Genomic DNA, 21837 nt, shown 5'->3' with positions numbered 1-21837 from the left:
AAAAAACAATGAACGTTTTATGTAAAAATAAGAGCATGCACATATTTTTTGGAACGTTTATTTCTATGCAATTATCTTCATATATGCGATACCATATAAAAGTATGTGTTGTTGATGAAACGAAAATATTGTATCAAGAGTTTTTATATTAGTGAGTAAAAATATTTATAACAAATTTACACCGGACTTGACAAGATGAAATTGAACACATCACTTTTTATATGTTTATTTTTTTCTGCTATAGTTGCCATTAAGGTAAATATTAATACGTTGTCATTGTTTATATGAAGATATGGACTTAAACATTATACATATAATTGGTATATTGCATATTATACATATCATATTTTAATCGTTTCTAAACTATATGGGCCATTAAAAAAAATAATAATAGGTACCTATTGAATCTTATTGTACAGGTGTGCAGGATATATAATATTATGTGTATCTACTGACTAGTGACTACATGTGTAGGTAGGTATATCAATATGTTACTACTAGGCGTAGATCCATTTTTGAAATTTGTAAAATCCACAAATTTCAAATATACATAAAGAATATTGTTAATATTGTTATCAAATCTTATATGTTATGTTACATATAATCTATTATAACTTATTAAAATATAGGTAGGTAATATAGCCAGGTAGGTATTAGTTATTAGTATTATTTCTGAAAAAATGTAGCCCTTTCCTCGTCGCAATTTCTGATTTCTAGATCCGTGCCTGGTTATTGCGAATGTCCGCAATTGGGGAATTTTGACATCCATCACCACTCACCAGTAACTAATAATAATTATGTCATCGTTTGCCAAAATTAATGTTGACAAATTATTGATTAAACATGTACTATTTGTGAGCTAATCACTAGTGATTAATGAATGTTGATATTTACGTAACGGTATTTGTGAATTTTGGTATAATGCTGATATTGTTCAATATTCAGGATATCGGGATAACGAGAAAGTCATAATAATAAATTAATAATATAATTCAACTTGTGACGGGTAAGGGTGTAGGTACGCGATACAAATATGCAAAAACAAAAATTAATGCAATTAGGTAGATAATACAACTGATTTCTATAAGACGTATAAGTTACAATTATATGGCTGTTTATATATTACGCCATATTTTCCATTTTTTTTTTAAATAATAATTTTTGTAAAATAAAATAGTTATAATTTAAATTAATAATAAAAATATATCCTGCAATTATTATTCTAATAATAATAATTCAATGATTAAATAAAAATTATTGTAGTATATATCATATATTATCTATAGTCTACTTTAATCGTCACATATGAATGTTAACATTAACCACAACCGTATTGTGTAATTGTGTATGTCTATAGTCTATACACATTGGTCAAGATCATCATATAAATTCAACATTCACTAGTACCTAAATGTCCAAATTTTTTAATTTGACAAAATGTACTAATTTAGGATGTGTATGTGATTGTCAACATTCACTAGCCACTGGATGACTGTTAGCATTCACAAGTTCAGACACTAGATAGTAGATATTCACAGTGACGGCACGTTTATATTTATACTGACATTGACCTAGATATCAAATTAATCAAACCACACTGCTTAAAAATTCAAAGTTAATGTCAAGGTGTTAGCAAGGTTAGGTAGATAATTTAATTTAAGAATAAATAGTTATAATTAATATTATCGTTTAATGAACCTAAGTACTTTCGAATACTAATTATATAATAATAATACTATAAAAGTATAGTATAAATATAAAAGATATCTTTAAGTAATAAATTAATTATGATACTGAAAAATAAATACAAGTGATTTTTTTGTTTTATTTATCACTTTAAAATTTATATTAAATATTAGGTCTTCTTTCTAACAAAGATCTTAGTAAAAAATTAATGTTTATGATAATTTAAAATACTATTGATAATTGCAATTTTTTGGCTGTAGTATTTTTTATTAAATTGTCATACGTATTGCTATGTTTTTGTTAAACAAAGATAACGTTAGGTTAGGTTACTACATTTCTGTAGTTTGCTTTGAAATAAAAATCGATGGTTGTAAATTATAATACCTACCTATGATAGTATGATCGGTACAACGTACAACTATTGATTATAAAAAGTTGTATAGTATATTTTACTGTGTTAAATATATAAGTATTTGGATCTTAGTGATACGATTTATTAGGTCAGTAGATTGGTACAGGTGTCTTTGACATTTTCAATGGCGGTGAAGCGTGCAGTTGGCGCTTTCCATTCCTTATAGCTTTTTTTGTTAATTTTTCTGTATTAAACAATTTCTGATTACATTAATATTAATAAAATTGTGTATGAAGATCAATTAATGTTTATTGATACTAATTAAGTACTAATAATAATGGTTACATTTTAATACATTTAGGTGCCTATATGGCTATATTATTATACTACGACCTATTGTTTCTATTATGCGATTAAAATTGTTTATCTATAATTTCTTGAGAACATCGCACCCATATTAAAAATAACAGAGTAAAATTGACTATTGAATTATTCTGAACCTAAAATTTGCAATGTTATACATTAGTAAAACAGTGACAACTCATGTGAGAACGCTGTTCTTAAAACATATTGGTTTATAAAAATAAATATTATATTTTGTAATATGCAATTTCAAATTATAGTATACAAAGATCGTGACCATACCCATAAGTTTTCGCCCCTCTTGTCAAATGGGTTTAGAAACGCACCTAAGTCTAAAGTGGGCAAATACTGAAACTCTTCAAATAAGAAGCCTTGAAAAAACAAGTTCATGTATGAGGAGTATTATTTTATTTTATGACATTATACTATGTAATAACTAATAGAATGTGATGTATAGGACACTGTTATAAGGCTTTTAAAATTACTTAGATGGGAATTAATTTTTATTTTGGTCTAATTTTTAAATCAATAGTTTTAACTTTTAATTATTGTCCTAGACCCATCTATTGTGATTTGTGGAAATTAAAACATTTTATTTTAAATAGATTTTTAATTTTTTACTGATATAGAAATATTCTAAAAGTCAATGTTTTCTTGACTTACCTACACTTATATGTACTTATATTATTACTATTATTTTAAGTGGAGTGACAAATTAATTTTAGAACAGTGTGTGTGAATTTTTTATTTATTTATTTTGAGTTTGTGTGTGAAGACTTTTTATAGTTGAAAAAAAGCTAAAATCTTCAACTTCTGTATCTTTTCTAATAGGAAAGTAAATAAAGTTTGCACTTTGAATAGTCAAAAGTAAAATAATCACTTTTTTTAAATTATTATAGGAAAATGAATAATACAAATATAGAAAAATAGAACTTTAGCGAAAACCAATTCTTGATTAAATCAATTTTCACATTTATTGTAGTTAAAAAGTGAATAACCGTTGGTAGATATATTAATTGTTCATTTTGAATTAGTGAAACTAATTTTAAACTATTGATATTATCGATTTTCTTTTTTTTAAATTTAAATGTTGATGAAAAATGTAATGCAAAGTACCTAATAAGTTTTTATTAATAGGAAAAAAAATTGAGAGGATTTCACGATAATTTTTATGAATTTAAATTTTTACAAAATTAGATATTCACTCGTTAAACAACGATTTATTTTAAACAATTTTAGTTGTAATTCAAAAAGCATTAATCATAAAAACTTGAAATATACCACTGTTAATTAAATTATAATAAATATATATTTTATATTTTATTATATTTTCATAAAAATTTGAAATTTTTGTTTTATTTTAAAAAATTTGGAAAAATGTATAAGTTCTAATAACAAGTTGAATATTTAAAACAATATCCTACAGAAGTTGTTCATATTAGAATTTTAAATTATTAAAAATGCATGTAGGTACAATTTTTTATTAGCTTTTAAAGTTTAAATTTTATTAAAATTTGGAAAAATTATGAAATTTTACAAATTCCTTTGTAGTAGTTCAAAATGTAATATGTATAATACATGTTCAATTTTTATAGCTAAGACTTGAAAATGTAACATAAGGTCCCTCAAAACTTATGAGTTATAAGAAGTTTATACTGAAATCTAAGTCTTAAAGATATATTAGTATACCTATATATTTTTTAAAATTTTAATTCCAGTTTTTCATGGAATTGAATATTTTAACGAAGAATAATAATTTTAGTTATTTTTTATTTTTAAATATTACTTTTGTGTACTTAAATATACTTTAAAATATTTATATTAATTTAAGCTATCATCTATTATTTATACTTTGAACTGTTTTGTAGAGTCAGTATTGACTAAATACTTAATTAAGAACATTAATATGTTTAATGTTATATATTAATACTATATACTATGTATACTATAAAGTATAGACACTTGTCTTTTTTTTTTTTGGGGGGGGGGGGGAAATAGCCCCCCAAGTCCCCTCAAATTGCGCTTATGAACCACATATGACGCTCCATGCACTTGATCAGTATAATCAATCGCTTATGATTTATAGGCAGCAAACGATTATGAAGAATACAATGAAGAGTACGAAAACAGCGAGAATACTGTTGACGGGATGCCCGAAGAGGAGTATTCATTAGCGGAGGAGGAGGAACAGGACGTCCAAGAAGAAGCCGACTACCAGCAGCAAGTGCCCCAAGAGATCGAATTTCAGTACATGCCCAGCAAGCGACTGGAAGAGATGGAGAATAATCTGCCGAGTAGTGCTCAGGCGTTCATCCCGGACGGCAAAGTGAAGGAGACCATTATCAACACGTTCAATAGCGCGATGGCCACGGATTTGGCTAGAACCGGATACGGCAATGTCCAAAGCCAGTGGCAGGAGCTCATAAATGGCCCGGAAGCGCCCCGAGTGGTCGGCACGTTCGGCCAGAACTTCAACAAAATCTTCACGTCCCCCGACGGCTCGGACATGATCAACATGCTGGCCACCACCACGCACGTGCTGCTGTCCAAGTCCGGCGAGGAGAAGATGAGCGCCGGACTCGCCGACCTCGTTTCGTTGACGTATTCGCTGTTGACGTCCGACTTGATGCCCGACATCATCAACAAGACCGGCGGGCTGGTCATCACGGCCGTGAACAAACCCAGGGCCACGTTGTTCGCCAGGACGTACTGGGACGGGATTAGGAGACTGTATAGCGAGAGGAACCTCATCGAAAAAATGAATAAGTATTTCACCAACATAATGTCTATGATGAAGTCTATGAGCGGAATCATGCAGGGCGGCAGGCAGCTGAGACGTAAACGCAGTTTCGCGTAATAATAAAATGATATAATACAATTATATATAATACATCATTCACACGCATGCAATTATAATATAGGTACGTTTACAAACGGTATATGCTTACTTACACACACATATATATATAGGCATATATAATTATAAATTTATAATACAGTGTGATGTATATATATATACATATATCATTTACACACACTGCAGTAAGTCATCGCCGTTTGTACTTTATTGTTATGTTAATAATATGAAATTATAATTATTGTTATTATTATTATTACTATTATTGTTATATGCTTTATAAAAAAAATATAACATAAGCTATTATACATATATTTATATATATGTATATAAATACATATTTATTTAATTATTTATTTAATGATTTTTACGACCGTGGGGAGCAAGATAGAGTACATATTATTATATACATTTAAATAGGTACCTACCTCATAATTCATATTAACAGATATATCTATATATATATTAAGTAATATTAAACGCACATCTGTGGTGTTACTACAGTTTTTTAATTATTGGTGCCAAAATAATGTCTTCAGACCATTTTTAAATCATCACCTGGCCATAATGTTATATCGTCTACTTATTATATTTCATTAACTAATTAAGTTTTACGAGATAAAAATCAACCTTATGTACCAAATCATGCTTTTATAAAATAAAACAATAACATTAGTACCTAATCAGAAAATAAGTTACTTAAAAGAGAATTATTATTGTACCTAACTTAAATTTCTTGTTTTGACTTGTTTGGATTTATATTAAGTCTATTCATTATGTTTCTTGTCACATGGTTGCAATAATTATATATAGTATAATTATGTATAGTATACAAACACTATAAAAATCACGGTTGTATAGACACAACAGCCAGTTCCTATAATCGTCATTATGGTTGTATCAACGTCACTGATAATAGTACTTACCCTATAGGCTATAAGGCTATAAACTAGGCCACTAGGGTATGTAGGTATCTGTTTAAAAGTAAAAAAAAATATAAATATATAATATTCAATATTAAATTTTAAAAGACATATCAGTGGGTACTTTCGTTTTATTTTGGCAAGAAAAAAATGCATTTTATAAAATAAATGGTGTGAATACCGGAATACACACCATCATGCCCCATAATATACTCCCTCATATTTTACGCACAAATAGATATTATATGGTACCTATATCACTATATGTATACTATGGACAATATGGTGCCTATATGTCTACGTGTATTGTTACTTTATACGATATACATACGTAGGTATATAAAATAAAATAACTATGGGCCTATGGCGTAAACGTAGACTGAATTACCGAGCCATTTAGGTTAAATAGTATTTTTAATTTTTTTTATAAATGATTCAGTTTTCAGAAATTAAACCAGAAGATGCTCAAAGTTTATACAATTTTTTTTTTATTTCTGCCTATTTTATTTATGTTCAAGATATAAGAAACGTCAATGGTTTTAATTATCCGTTATTCGTTAAATTGCCTATATTGTATTATTTGTATCAGATTTTAATGCATTATCCTCATTCCTCAATTATACACTATTTGCTCATTTATAGGCTGATAATAGTCAATATTTCCATATTATCTATTCTATGATTTATACACAAGTCACAAAGAATACATCAAGTCTAGGTTTTAATGAGATCATATTACCTACATTGACGCACAACCTTATAAAATATATGATGACCGACTAAATTAATTTTATACGTCATTTGATACCTATTGTACAGCTGAACTTAATATATTTTCACCCTTTTTTTTTATAGTTTTTGAAAATACAAATTAAATATCTAGATCTAAGTTGCTATTAAAAACCATCCTCAAAGTTGAAGCATTTTTACTAAGGTGTACAAAAAACAGAAAAAAAGTGTAGGTACATCATTCTTGAACCAATACATTCAACGCTCAATAAAACTTTCCATTTAGCTTGATCACATTAATTATGATAATGAATAATGATATACCAAGGTTTAGTTGCGATAATTAGTTGTCGCTGGAAGAAGAGGGGAAATATTTATACTCTTAAGGTACCTATTGATTATGAATAGGTAACATTTTTATGCCACCCAAATCTGCCTCCCGTAGGCCTGTCCCAAAAATGGCAAAAACGTATAATACACTTAAATTTTTAAGCAATAGTACAAGCTAAAGAAAAATATGTAAATGCTATACAAATAGATTGCTTTATAATTATGATAATAATGAAATATTACCTACATTTGTATTCATGCATACTATATGGGTTCATGGAAGTATGTTAATTCATTAATTGTGTGTATTTTTTTTTTTTATAAAAAAACCAACAAATTAAAATTTATAACACAATAAAATAATGTAATTAATTTAAGATTACATGCATACTGCATAGTATATGTAGATAATGAATATAAGATATTGAAGTTATTACACACTCAAAGATAAATAGATAATAGATATTAGTATATAGTTTACAAACGAAAGTTTCATAATAGTATAATAATATAATATTACACATCTAATAATAATTGTTTTAAATAATATTTTACAGGTGTATTTAGATAAAAAGATTATAATAATATTTGTTTTATAATATATACTTATTAAAAAATACAATCAAACATATCAGTGCCCTAACATTGATGATGAAAATTATATAATAATGTGTGAAATAAAATATTCTTTTGATATAAGTAAGTATATGTATATTTAATATAATATTAAATTACATTTGTAAACAATAGGTATACAACAACAATGCAAATAATACTAAATACTATTTATTTAAACTTTAATGCAATCAACTCATTTTATGAAATAATTTGTGAAATGATAACTTTTAAATACCAGTAGAAGAAAAATTGTGTACATAATAGTTATACATTCACAACTTGTACCAGAATTGTAATATTATAAGTTTTAGTCTACATTCACCACAAGTATCAAAAACTTTATTTTTCTAATAGAACTAATAAATACCTACATTTGTAACTATAAGTTGTTTTTGTAAAATGTAATTGATACTCATTTAAGTATATTCAGATTTTTTAATAAGTTGATTTACCACTTAAGACGTGAATAAATATTTTTAAATATGATATTATTTTAAGTTTTTATAAAGTGAGATATATATATATATATATATATATGTATGAATGTATATATAAGAATTTAAAAATAAATACTAACAAAAATATTAAAAGACTTTAACGTATAACGGTACAACAAAGCATGTTAAGTGTAAGGTACAACAACTAGTATCAATAGATACTATCAAAACATAGTATCAATAATACATGGGAAAATAATATTTTAAGCATATTAACTTTATTCTTACAGTAATATTTTGAAATTAGGGGGTAAAATGTACACTGCACTTAATATATACTAATATTAAAAACAAAATTAAATAACAGTACAAATAATAAAGAAGTAATACATGTTATTGAATGCCTATTGTTTTTTTTTAACTAATAGACATTAATTTCATGTAAATGAAGATATGTTCATGAATATATTTTATAAGGAATTTGATGTATATTAAATGTTTATTCTTAAAAGTTATGATAATCAGTTTTCATAAAATATAATCAACATTTTTAATAATATATATATATTGTAGATGAAATAATTGAAGAGAAAAGTTTGTAAAAATCAATAATTAATTTAATGGAAATTAATTAATAGGTTCAACAATAAAAAAAATTAAATTTAGTCTAATTTATTATCACTTTTATTGTAAAGAAAAATTACACTAACAATTATCAAATCTAATTAAATATTATTTATACAAAATAACAATGTTTTAAACCATATTATCATAACTGTGTTATAACAATCGCGCACACCAATAACCCAAAACTCAATAATTATTGAACTAAGAATTAATTTTAATAACAATGCACATTTAGCGCAATGTGGTAATATTTTGAGCTATGACAAAAGTATAAAATAAGTATTGCACTTTTCTAAGGTAATAGTTATAACGATAATACGCAAGTGCACTTTCATTATGCAGTCTAATGTAAACAATAAATATTATACTATATGTATTATTTTAGTAATAAAATACACAAAAATGTTATATAATATAAATATGCGAAAAAAATATTTCATTGTTTTAATAATATATCAATAATAATTTGGTGTATAATTATGTATTATATTATGTAGAGAATAGGCAACAAATATTACTGTTTTTTCCACAAATTAATTTTATATCACGCTATGAATTAATGGTTTGATATTTGCTTCAAGAATCAACAATATTAAATATTAAATTTATAAATATCATTAATAAAAAATAATAATAATATTTTGGTTAATTGTTTTAATACCTTAAAAATTTAAATGTTTACATATAATATGATGATAAGTTTAATGAGAATTACCAAGGTATTTTGGATCTTTCTAAATATTATTGCTGTATTTAATCCTAATAATAGTATTAATATCAATGATGGTTAAACTAAAAAAAATTTAACAGTAAATGAAAATTTAATTGTTGGACCACATAACACAGCTATTTATCTCTGTTACCAAAATTTGCTGCCAGCCTTTTATTCTTAAACAATATTAACAATAGTAAAAAAAAGCTAAAAATTATTAAACTAACTAATTTTATATTTATCAATAAGACATAAAAATGTATGTAAAATATTTATAGCTATAATAATACATAACAATAATTCACGATAAATAAATTATATATATTTTTTATAAATACAATTTAAAGAATTATCAAATAAAAAAAAAAAGTTATATTTCTGATAGCTGTAGCAATAAATTAAAACAAATAGCCGTAGTAGTATAATAGCTGTTGTCCTAGCCATATTTTGCATATCAAATTATTTGAGCAGTTCATGTGCTCGTTGATTTGCCACTGAAATTCTTGTTTCATTAGATCCAGCCTAAACAAATACAAATTGTAAAAATAAAATAAAATATTAATAACATGAATACTTTATATGATTTTATTTATAAATAAATCGTATTAGTTTGGAAAATTTTGAAGAAGGAAATTTAAAAATTGTATCTTAATAATTTATAAATTATTCTATAGTAGTGTTCTAACGTGTATCAATAATAAATTAATAAAATCTTATGTTAAAAATATTTTTTTCTAAGTATTAAGTAATTTTATATTAATTTAATTTAATATTCAATATGAATAATGAATGTGTACAAATATTTCCAGACTTCCAGTAGTTTTTAGTTTAAAAATTATGTTAATTCCAAATATTAAAAATCAAAAAAATACCTTCATGTTTATTCGTGAAACTTGTCTATTCTGATTCTCCAATTCGCTTCCCATATCCAATGCCATATTACGAAGATTTCCAATCATAGTATTAACTTGACCCATATTTTCTTCCATTTCATTTTCTCGAGCATCATTTGTTATTCTAAAAAATAGACCATAGAAACATAAAATATTTCCAGCCTAGTTACAGCCATTGGTAATTTATTTATTTATTTAAACTAAACATGTTTACATTTATAAACAACAAGCTAGTGTATTATAATTATATGGTTTAACGAAAGTAATTGTGCTAGTAAACAAATTAAAACTTAAAATTTTTTTTAATAATTTCCACCAATATTATAAAAATTCATACTTTGCTATATAACCTCCTTGGGCACCCATTCCATTACGTTCATCCATTACACGCTGTGGTTGGTTGTTAACCACTTTACCATCATCATTACCTCGCCACGTACCTTCATCTTCTTTAAATGAAGCTGATCTTTAAAGCATACATTTATATGATTATACAAATAAGTCAATATACACAAAAATATGAAATTTAATTGTTTAACATACTTGTTACAAGGCAGCACACATATTCCACAACATTTTTCCATGCCAGTCAGGTTCTTTTCTGCCTCTTTCATGTCAGCATTAATCTGATCCATACCTTCTTCAATCCTGTCCAATTGTTCTATGGTTTTTGAAATTTTCACACACACATACATACATGCGTAGCACACACACACAAATAAAAAAAATATATTAGATACAAAACATAATATTTAATTTGATTAATAGAGTTGTACTAAAGTGTATATATTTATTGTTTTTGTGTGTAGTGATTTCTCCTATAAATGTGATAATTAGACTCTGAACTAAACGCGCAATGCTTACATAAATAAAATGTTAAAGAATATTAAGTTGAAATTGTTATTAAAATTTATGAATAAATAATAATCGGTTATAAAAAAAATAGAATGTTCATATCAAAGAACATTACCGGCAGTATCATATCATTAGATAATTATTATTTTGTTTTAATTTTGCATTTAAAACGTTTCCTCAGATTCGCATTTGTATTTAGTTAATACATTTTTTTATTTTGTACAAATTATGTTGTTGTTTCGTTAATTTTTGACATCAATAGATTATAGTAGTAGCTCAGTGACGTACGTGATGTTTAATTTAATATATTTAATTTTATTGATTTTTAACAATAAACATTAATTACCTTCAAACTATTTATGTTAATTTTTTTTTATCTTACATTTAAACATAATAAAAGTACTGTTTTTAAGTTATAATATAATTTGCAAATCATGCTTTAGATTAATTAATTCTAAATTATTTTTAGCAATTTCCAAAATATATCCATGTCATAGGTCCTAATACGCCACTGAAAAAATTTAATTAAAGCTATTATACATTTAATTCTCAATAAAATAATGAAATCTAGTAGTGAAATGTAAATAGCCTTAAATGTTCTATTAGATATTAGCAATTAACTATTTATTAAAGTGTATCGTAAATTAAAATTGTTTATTATTTTTATTCCATCGGCTATATTTAATTATATTTAAGAATGATATGAAAATTACAAATATTTCTAGAATAATAAAATCCAACTCGATAGCATTTATCGCGTTTCAGATTTTAACATTAATATCATTGTTTTTATAATTTGTTTGTAACTCGTTTTTTTTTTTATTTCATAGCTCTTACCCCCTTGTTCATCCAACATCACAAGAGATTTCATCCCGACTTCATGGCTCTACACAAAAAAAAAAAACAACAACAACAATAATCACCGACAACAAAGCCTTTGTCGTAATGATCAAGATAGTGTGTCGATGTATATTTTATATTTAATGTCTTCTATCTAAATATATATATAAAAAATATGTATAAATATTAAATGTATTTTAAACTTCTACAGGGATTTATATCTATCTATTATTTTTATAATATTATGTCTAAGACGATTGAATTAAAATGATATACAATATGAATTAGGTAATTTAACTATAACAGGACAAATAATAATCAACATTAAACAGTTAAAGGTTTTATAAACAAACAAAAATAATTATGCCGAATTCATACAACAACAACAAGTCAACAATAATAACAACACAACAACTTAATTACTACTATGATATGCTATGCAAAACGAGGAAAAACGTTAAATATTTAAAATTTAAGGAATGAAATATACAGAGGTGAAATATTGAAAATAGTTGTTTGTAGTTCAAACTTCTACAAACAGTTAAATACATAACTTAGATTTATTGATTTATGATTTAAAAATCCCCGAATAATATTTTTATTTTCAAGTTACAAATGCTATCAAAGTATTATTTGCCTTTAAGGAATATTAAATATATTCTATCAACTATAATGTCACAATTAGGGGAATTTATGCAGGATAAAATTAAAAGCAATTTAATAAAATAACCTTAGGCAACATGTCTTACCGCCTTGTATGTGCAAAGTTTCTACGGTTTTTGTGCCAACATCTACACTCTACAAATAAAATATAAAAATCAAAATAATAATTATCAGTGCTAAATAAATATTGTGGAATAAAATAAAAATTAATAGTAGTGTATAGAAGCAAAATAAAAAAATGTTATTATAGCAACAAATAAATGACCATTTTTAATGTCTATTACTATCAATAATTATTAATCACCAAACAACATAAATATTACCATAGTATCTATGAAAACAAAAATTATTCTGTATCTAATAAAATCAAGCTTGTAAGACATAATTATAAAAGGTAACTTTATTAAGCAAATACACATTGTATTGAACTATACAAAAAAATCACTGATCAGCGCCCCTGCTTTTGTATATGATTAAAAGCCCATGAATGCAACATTTTTCCTTTCATCTTTTCATATATTGGTGTTATTACTTATTAGTGTTTGTGTAGTGATGTTGTGATTAATGATATATATATATATTAACAATTATAAATATATTAGTTATGTTATTTCATTAATATCTGTGAATCTGTGATTTTTGTGCTTAGTGAAACACGGACGGTGGATAGACAAAAATTACCACCGCCGGTAATGCTCATAATTATTTATCATCAATAAGTTTATTTTTAATAACTTAAAAATAAAAACAAGTTGACACACAATGTGAGTAGCGCGCGTGCACTTTGAAGTGAACCATTATGATATATGTATGTGTACACTGTATATTTAGGTGTATGGGTGTTTATATTGTATGTATATATGTATGTGAGTATATGAGTGTGTGTCCTTTAAAAGTAGACAAGATTCCGTAGTAACGGCAACGGCAGCAGCAACAAGAACATCAACTCACCTCCCTGGTCATCGAGTGCAACTAATGTCCTTATTCCAGCCTCCTTGCTCTATGATTGTAGTATTTGAAAGTAGAAGAGTGGTAGTAGTGATGGTGGTGGTAGGTGGTGGTGATCGTGTGGTGTGCGTGTGACAGAAAAAAAACCAATAATAATAACATTATATGAGAGATAGTGTAACCTATTCATTTATGTATACATAAATTCTGGTGTGTATTATTTTTAATAATATTTAAAATTTTAAAAGTATATTCATATACTTTTTATTTGCTTGTGTATAATTAAGTTTTTATTAGTTTATTTCTGTTAAATAATGTGTGTAAATTGGTTCTTACAATAATTATCTGTATTCATACTCGCTAATTGATAGTTTAGAAAACTAAATAGTCCAAAATGGAAAGTTGATACTTATTTTTCTTATAAATATACATAAAACAGTATATAATGAACATTATAACTTAGATAAACATTTATGATAAAAATATTATTTTTGTGTGCAATAATATTAGAAACAAAATATTAAATTTATAAGTACAAACTAAAATAACTTTTTTTTATACATTAATTTTAAGAATACATTTATTTTAATTTATTTATCTTTGAAACAATGTTTATTATATGACACTGTATAAAGTATCTAAATAAATGATTTTATACTATATATATATATATATATATACACAGGTGTCAGTCAAGTATCAATAACTCAGATTGCCGACATAAAGTGCTAACATAGTGGTCACTTATTAGTCTTGTCAAGTGTTATACAATTAACAATTGCTGCTGAAGAGAAGCCACTATTTAATAGCTGCTATTTTTCGTCATTTTTTTGGTACCTGTTGTATAGAATTTTTACCATACATCAAAGATATTTTAAATTGTATTTCAATCGAAAAACACTTGTTACAAATTATTTTTAAAAATAATAAATTGATCAATGTAACTTGTAAAGACGAATAAAAAAAAAAAAAATAAATAAATGTATTTGAATATGAAATTATTTAAATTATTTAATGATTAATTCATAAATAGTTTACAAAAATGTTTTTATATTTTATCCAAAAATGTGCACAAATTTTTTTTCTGTAGACTTCTGAGTTATTGAAACTTTGTATTATACTTGTTGAGAAATATATGTTTGTTTCAATAAACTTTTGAAGTAATATTATTTTACATTTTATATATTAGTATGTATTTGTATGAGTTGGCATTTTGTGAACTTGTATTTTACTGAATATTATTGTTTTATAAACAAATAATTCACATGTGTTTGAAAATTGAAGAACGAATCTTATCAATTTTTAATTTGAGAATGTAACAAGCAATTAATGCACAAGACAAACACACACCGACATGCAGCAGCAGCAGCAGTAAGCAGCACCAGTAGCTTTATTATTATACAATAATATAATATATGTTATATTTTACACTCACACCTATAAACATAATTTTATTTATAATTATGTTAATATCGGATTTAATGAAAGAAAATATACGAGAACAATATTTATCATACTACCCTCGTAATTTAGTCAACATATTGTTTATTATTAAAATATATTTTATTGCAGTACTATAAAATTCAAAAATAGTAAATATTTTTTGTCAAAAATATTTTTGTCTTGGACAATTAAGCATTATAATTCAATATAAATATTTACACTTCTGAATTTTTTAGGTTCCCACAAGTTAGAATTAAGAATAAAATAATGATAAATGCACAATATATATTTTAAATAATTATTAAGTTAAAATAAAGGTTCATTAAATATATTATACTGAATATTTTTTAAATAATATCTTACCTCTTCACATAGAGCTAACATTCTCCTGGTGCTTTCGAGTGACTAAAGTTATAAATGGTAAAAAAAAAAATTATTTAAGTATATTTCTAATGATATTAGACTTAGGAATAGACTAAAGAAACTTAACTCACTTCATCTGTTACTTCGCCAGCTTTCATTTGCAGTTCTTGAAGTTCAGTTTTTGGTACAGCAGGTTGTGGTGCTCCACCATCTGGTGACATCGCTGCGTTTGATTTTGTTGGAGCAGGCATGGTTGAATTTTTTGATATACTTCTTTTTTAGTTTTGCTTCAGCTATATAAACATACAATACATTTTGTCATACTACTTTCTATTTTAAATACAATTTATAGTTCCTTAATAAATTAAATTAAATGAGTATATATTATATTAAATATCTAAATGATTTCCCAAACTACAAGGTAATTGGTGAATTAGTACAATTGGATTCATTGTGATTTTTTTAAATAATAAAATGTATTGATAAATGTATAAATGTCACCATTTAAATATTTTAATTACCGTCATTAAATTTCTAGTTGGTAAATAAACACTGAAGTAATTTAGTAATTATTAATTAATATTAATACATCAATAATGGAAACGTCATCGTATAAACACGGCCATTATTCTGTGTTCTGACACAACCACTCACTCAGCACGGTCTTAGTACACAAAAAAAAAATAGGATAACTACCTACCTAGTATGATAGATTGATAGCTATCGCAGTATCGCTGATACCACTATTGTATGATAACGATATAACCGATTAATGAATAATAATTTTCAATTAGTAAATTTGTATAATGAAAATATCAGTTATAGTTTATATGGTTCGTATTGTTTGTAATAAAATGTAAATAAAATAATCGAAATGTAGAAAAAAGGCGACGTTTTAGATTTATACAATTCTATAATTTATATAATTTATAGTTATAAGTTACTTATAACATTATGTGGGGAATTATAGAAAGTTAGTACGTAAATATTAAATTTAAAACGTATGTTTTCAATTACTTTCATTTAAAAACTATGTAACTACGTAAGAATACCAAAGTGAAATAAGATAGACCTCATTCTCAGTTAAAATATACGTATGCAGTGTAAGAATTGCTTACGGATAAATACTCCAATAAAAAATACCTACGAGGATACGAATAAAACTTAATTGAATTAAAGTTTAAGTATACAATTAATTTTAACTATTATGGTATTCGAATTAATAGTACCTATTAAACATATCTGTAGACAATAAATGGAACAAAAATTTGTTTTCGTGTTTTAAGAATATAAATAAAAAATATAAACTCGAAGGTTGATTTGCAAAATCGTACTATACAAATATTTGGTAAAAAAATCTGTGCCGAATTTTTGTATCTGTTAGTCCCCTCCAAAAAAGTTACATTTGTTCTGGTCATATAACATTATGATGGTTGAAGGTTAACACTTGCACACATTGTTCAGCTTAGAACGCCAAAAAATATTTCGTTCTATTAGTTATGATTTATGAATAACATTCATTCCGAAATAAACTAATTTTTTGGCTGTTTTTATAATCGATAGCCATATTATAGTAATTGTGATTTTAATAGGTACATAATATATATTATATATCGTAACATTATATACTATAAGACGTAGGTAAAGTTATATTATTATTAGCAAAACAAATTTTATTTGAAATTTTTACATGACTAAAGGTCTATATAATTATTTGAATACTTTGATAATTCGATTAGGTAATTATTAATTAACTACTCCAGCAGATGAGCATAGGGATAGGATAAAAGTATATTGATGTATTTAATTTTAAATCAATTATTTTATAGATACCTACCTCTATAATTCAAGTAGGTACTTTACAGTCGGGAAGAACTCGTATTTAAATAGAGGAAGAGGAGGGTGGAAGAATAAATAAAATGGCAAAAATATCGGTCCACTTTAAAAACAAAATAATATTAGATCCGAGCTTTTGCCGTATTAAAAAAACGTCACAGTATACCTAGTTTAAGTGCAAGAAAATGTTTTATTAGCGGGATCGATTCCGATCTTCTTATAGTAGCTTAGTCCCTTGATAAAGCTATTATAAATGGCCGGTGTGCGAGGTATACTACGGTGTACACTAAGCGGTGGTGGCGGCGGGGGCGTCGCGCAACCTTGACCCATAACCGTCGCCGCACCCTTCTATGTTTGTAAGTATCTATATTGCACGTTATTGTTGCATTACGTCGTCTGGATAATGAAAACGGGAAATATAAACGAAAACAAATTGAGAGACATTCACAATAATTAATACAGACGCCTACTCCGATGTAATAATGAGAAATGACTAATGATTGCAGCTTTATCTTCAACGTTTCCGGATGAGTAGAATATCCACGCAGTTATACGCATAATATAGTAATAATATGAATACTTTACAGATTTAACTCAAATGATAGTGAAATCGGAGAAGAATATTTAGATAAAATTGTATTAATATTGGCCTCAGTGAAACTACAAAAAAATATTTATCTAATGCATATTAGTAGTATGTTTATATTGTTCAAAAAACATTTTTAAACTATAATTATTTGAGTATCATGTTGTTAGATATACGCATATTGTACATATCTAACTATTTATATCAGATAATTAAGTAAATAAAAAATTACAATTACAATTAAAAAACTCAATAATATACCATTTAAGATATTTGTAATTGTCATCATTATAATTTGTACTTATGACAACATTATAAGCAGTAAAAGTAAAACTAAAAAAAGTAAGTACCTACATAATATCTAATTTAATCGTTTGTTTATAAACATGAATAAATTCAAGATAATAAATATATGCACAATGTGACATCAGTATTGGTGTTTATTAATAACATTTAAATATCATTATAATCTATATTAAAAACTAAACAGACAATATAATAATAATACAGTGGGTATGTTTATTATAGAATTTTAAAATATAATGTCCTCAGTAAATAAATCGCAGATGACTACTCCATAGCTATGCGGGAGCGCTAATTAAAATTAATAAACCTAAATGAATTATGAGAATTGGCTGAAAAACCCAACGTATTCAACGGGCGTTTTTAACATGTCCAATAGCCTAACAAGGCCCAAAGATCTGGATTCTGAAGACGAAGATAAAGATATTGGTGAAGTTTTCTATATTATATTATATTATGCGCCTATGAGAGAAATAAAATGTGTTCGGTCGGATTCACGAAAATGCGAAACGGTAGTGGCTAGTCTGAAGCCATTGAGTCTGCTGCCACTAATGACATTTTTAGAAGATATACGTGTATAATATGAATAGCATGAACAATTTTACACGCTGGATGGCGGTTACGTCATAAGTTTACAACAATATGTTATCAATATTATACTTTCTCATTACCTGTCTATTTTGTATTCGGTATTTAATATTATTATAATATACCTACAATTTACACCGCACAGAGAAATTCATCACAGTTTACGCAATGCGTATCTATCTGGTAATTTTTTATAAACGCGACGGTGGCACGTAATCGAAAGAATAATTTGTTCGGTATCTACGTATATAGCACGTTTCGCCCGCCATCGAGATAATGCAGTATTCACCGAGGAACGGGAATAGAACAACAAAAGAAACAATAAACAGAAATTTCCATCCACGGACCGCTGCCTACGCGCGCCAGATGTATAAAATTAATAATGACAACGATAATAATATAATATTATCGTATACAGGACGTTACGGCGACGGTGATACATACTACAGGGTGTATTCGGAGGGTTCGACAATAATTTTTATAAATCAACAAATATAAAATAATACTACTGCTGTGTAACGACTAAAAGCAATCGTAAAAACGTACACTCTATATACTCTATATACTCTATATAACGCACAGTGCAGGACGCGCACGTGTACACCGAATAAACCATTTAAAACCATCGCTGTCGCATATTATTATATAATGTACAATATATTATATTTTTTACAGACTCGACGCAATTAACGGGGTCCGTACAATTAGGCACAATTGGCAATTGCGTAGGTATATCGTATGATACAATTATAGGTAGGTATTGTGGTGTAAACGACGCGTAATATACAATAATTTAATTATAATTACGAACGCGAGAACGCGGAAAAAACGAAACTACTAAAATAATAATAAAACGTACTTAACACGAAAGCCCCAAAATAGCATACATCGTTATTGATATTATGTTTACATTCCGTCCCCGCGCACGCGGATAGAGACTATACCTACGCTAACGCAGCGATATTTCGATGTTTATTAATTTCTTATGGCAACATTCTACCGCGAACCGCGTTACGCACCGTCGTGTACCAGCGGTACAACCTGTTCGCGGTAGAGTTTCGATGTATCGTATTACGATAAATGCACAACAATGTAAGTATTGTTACGCGTAAGTGGGCACAGAGTATTACAAAGACGGGTTGGCGTGCAAAAGGCCCTAAACGAATTTCCTTTAAAAGCGCTGAAACCGCGACGTCCGCTTCACGCGAATCAAATCTACACATTACAATATCAATACGTGTGCATCGCGAGAATGGACGAGGCGTTTGGCCGAATCAATTATTTAAAATCTACGAAATGTTTCTGCACAAAGTTTTTGTTACCTACGACGGCGACGACGTAGTTATCTGTCTTTCCGCTGCGACACCGCCGCTGACTGCTGCCCGAGTCGAGTAGACTTGAGTGTAGTGAGTACGACAGAGATGGGTACTAAAAACGTACGGACCGCCGAAACGATTTGACAGTATTTGCGTGCGCGAGAGATGTAAAAGTTACCGTCCGGCGCCCGTCTGAGTATAGCGAAAGACTACCTCGGTCGGTCGTCGCCCAATCGTACTGGCTGGTGGCTGGTGCCTCCCGCGCTAAGCTCATAAATCACGGGCGGCCGTCTGGCGCGTGCGCCGCCTCCAGCCGGCGGTGGCGGCGGCGTACGGCGTCGGCGGTTTATCGCCATGCGCCGCGGACGCGCATCAATATTCGGCCACCGCCGCCGCCGCCACCGCCACCGACGCCGTCTTCGTTCAATATTATCCCAGTATCCCACATTCCCAGTTCCCACGCCCGCCGGGCCGTGTCGTACGGCGTACGGTTGGCGTGGCGGTAACGTCGTTGTCCTTTCGCCACTCCACTTGCCCCCCCCCCCCCCCGGACACCGATGTTTTGCGCGTATTCCCACATCTGCGTGCCCTACCCGATTTCCCTCCGATAGTAGCACGACCGTACAATAATAATTGCCCGAACGTACCATAATAATCGCGCGCGCGCGCGTATACATAATAATATTGTACCGTTCACGGGCGTCGGGCACTCGGCAGTCAGCTGCAGTTTAGCACTTCAGGCACTTCAGCAAACGCACAGCAGACTTGCCAGATGGCAGTTTAGTTAATAGTTGCCAGTTGGCATTTGCTGATTAAGGGGTTCGGAACCGGTGATTTTCTGTCTTTGTCTAACTCGCTCGCAACATATAAAATTATAGACGTGTTCTATTTCCAATGTATTATGTATACATACCGATTGATATAATAATACGATAATAATTCTGAAAACAGATTCGAATTTATCGTCGTCAAGTCTACTTGAAATCGAATTTCCTACATTTTTGATTTTATCCCTCCAAAATCCAAAAAACGTTATATTAAAAAAAAAATAGTAATTAAAAAATTGACATATTTCAATTTTTGAAGAAGTAAAAAAAAAAAAAATGTAGGAAAGTCGATCTCTTGACGCCAAATTCAAATTATTTTCAGAATTCTTATTGCTTCACTAGATCAGATATTAAACGGTACGTTGAAAAATGAAAATTAGTTTTCGCATAACGTTTTAAACTGCAGAAGCAGTTCATACAGTGGCTTGTGCGTGGGCTCACTGCCCAAAGTGATTCTCACTTTCTACAATGATTGCCTCTAAATTCTAAGATCACTTACGTGCTAATAGCACGAATTAAGATTGCTATATTAATTCGTGTAACTAGTAAAATGTAATTTAAATATATACATGGAGATAGCGAAATAGCGGAGCAACTACGTGACATGAACTGGCGAATAAAAATATATTTAAAATATAGCATGCCCTAGCTTGCTCTCTTGTATATAGGTACTACACTATGCATTTTTACTAGCAGATAATTGTGATGCTTGATAAATTATTGCTTGTGTAGTTGTATAAAA

At 27.8% G+C, this 21837-nt stretch overlaps 2 protein-coding genes across 6 annotated transcripts; one reads left to right on the top strand and one right to left on the bottom strand.

Moving 5' to 3' along the window:
• Window positions 1-94: 94 nt before the first annotated feature.
• LOC132928077 (uncharacterized) lies at window positions 95-5598 on the top strand. The gene is made up of 2 exons (XM_060992643.1): window positions 95-255; window positions 4488-5598. Exons 1-2 carry the CDS (start codon window positions 196-198, stop codon window positions 5256-5258), a joined length of 831 nt encoding a protein of 276 aa, XP_060848626.1. The 5' UTR covers window positions 95-195; the 3' UTR covers window positions 5259-5598.
• A 3358-nt stretch (window positions 5599-8956) lies between these two features.
• Window positions 8957-20527, bottom strand: LOC132928078 (synaptosomal-associated protein 25). Of its 5 annotated transcripts, none has more exons than XM_060992644.1 (8): window positions 20275-20527; window positions 15771-15932; window positions 15640-15681; window positions 13837-13885; window positions 11071-11188; window positions 10865-10993; window positions 10507-10651; window positions 8957-10156 (listed from the first exon to the last, which is right to left on the bottom strand). In XM_060992644.1, exons 2-8 carry the CDS (start codon window positions 15888-15890, stop codon window positions 10094-10096), a joined length of 666 nt encoding a protein of 221 aa, XP_060848627.1. In that variant the 5' UTR covers window positions 15891-15932; window positions 20275-20527; the 3' UTR covers window positions 8957-10093. The 5 variants fall into 5 exon arrangements, with proteins under 5 accessions (XP_060848627.1, XP_060848629.1, XP_060848630.1 ...); XM_060992646.1 differs by lacking the exon at window positions 13837-13885 and adding an exon at window positions 12972-13020; XM_060992647.1 differs by lacking the exon at window positions 13837-13885 and adding an exon at window positions 12220-12268.
• Between the last annotated feature and the right edge of the window lie 1310 nt (window positions 20528-21837).

The sequence above is a fragment of the Rhopalosiphum padi genome, chromosome 3 (genome assembly GCF_020882245.1).
Source record: "Rhopalosiphum padi isolate XX-2018 chromosome 3, ASM2088224v1, whole genome shotgun sequence".
NCBI lineage: Eukaryota > Metazoa > Arthropoda > Insecta > Hemiptera > Aphididae > Rhopalosiphum > Rhopalosiphum padi.
The sequence above is the reverse complement of the archived record's forward strand: the minus strand, read 5'-3'. Positions and strand labels throughout refer to the sequence as shown.

Coding starts and splice junctions, on each gene's coding strand:
- LOC132928078 (XM_060992644.1), bottom strand. CDS start 15,890: ATGCCTGCTCCAACAAAATCAAACGCAGCGATGTCACCAGATGGTGGA. Junction 11,189..13,836: donor TGCACTCGATGACCAGGGAG/GTGAGTTGATGT, acceptor CAAAAACCATAG/AACAATTGGACAGGATTGAA. Junction 10,652..10,864: donor CAAGGAGGTTATATAGCAAA/GTATGAATTTTT, acceptor TCTATTTTTTAG/AATAACAAATGATGCTCGAG.
- LOC132928077 (XM_060992643.1), top strand. CDS start 196: ATGAAATTGAACACATCACTTTTTATATGTTTATTTTTTTCTGCTATA. Junction 256..4,487: donor CTGCTATAGTTGCCATTAAG/GTAAATATTAAT, acceptor TATGATTTATAG/GCAGCAAACGATTATGAAGA.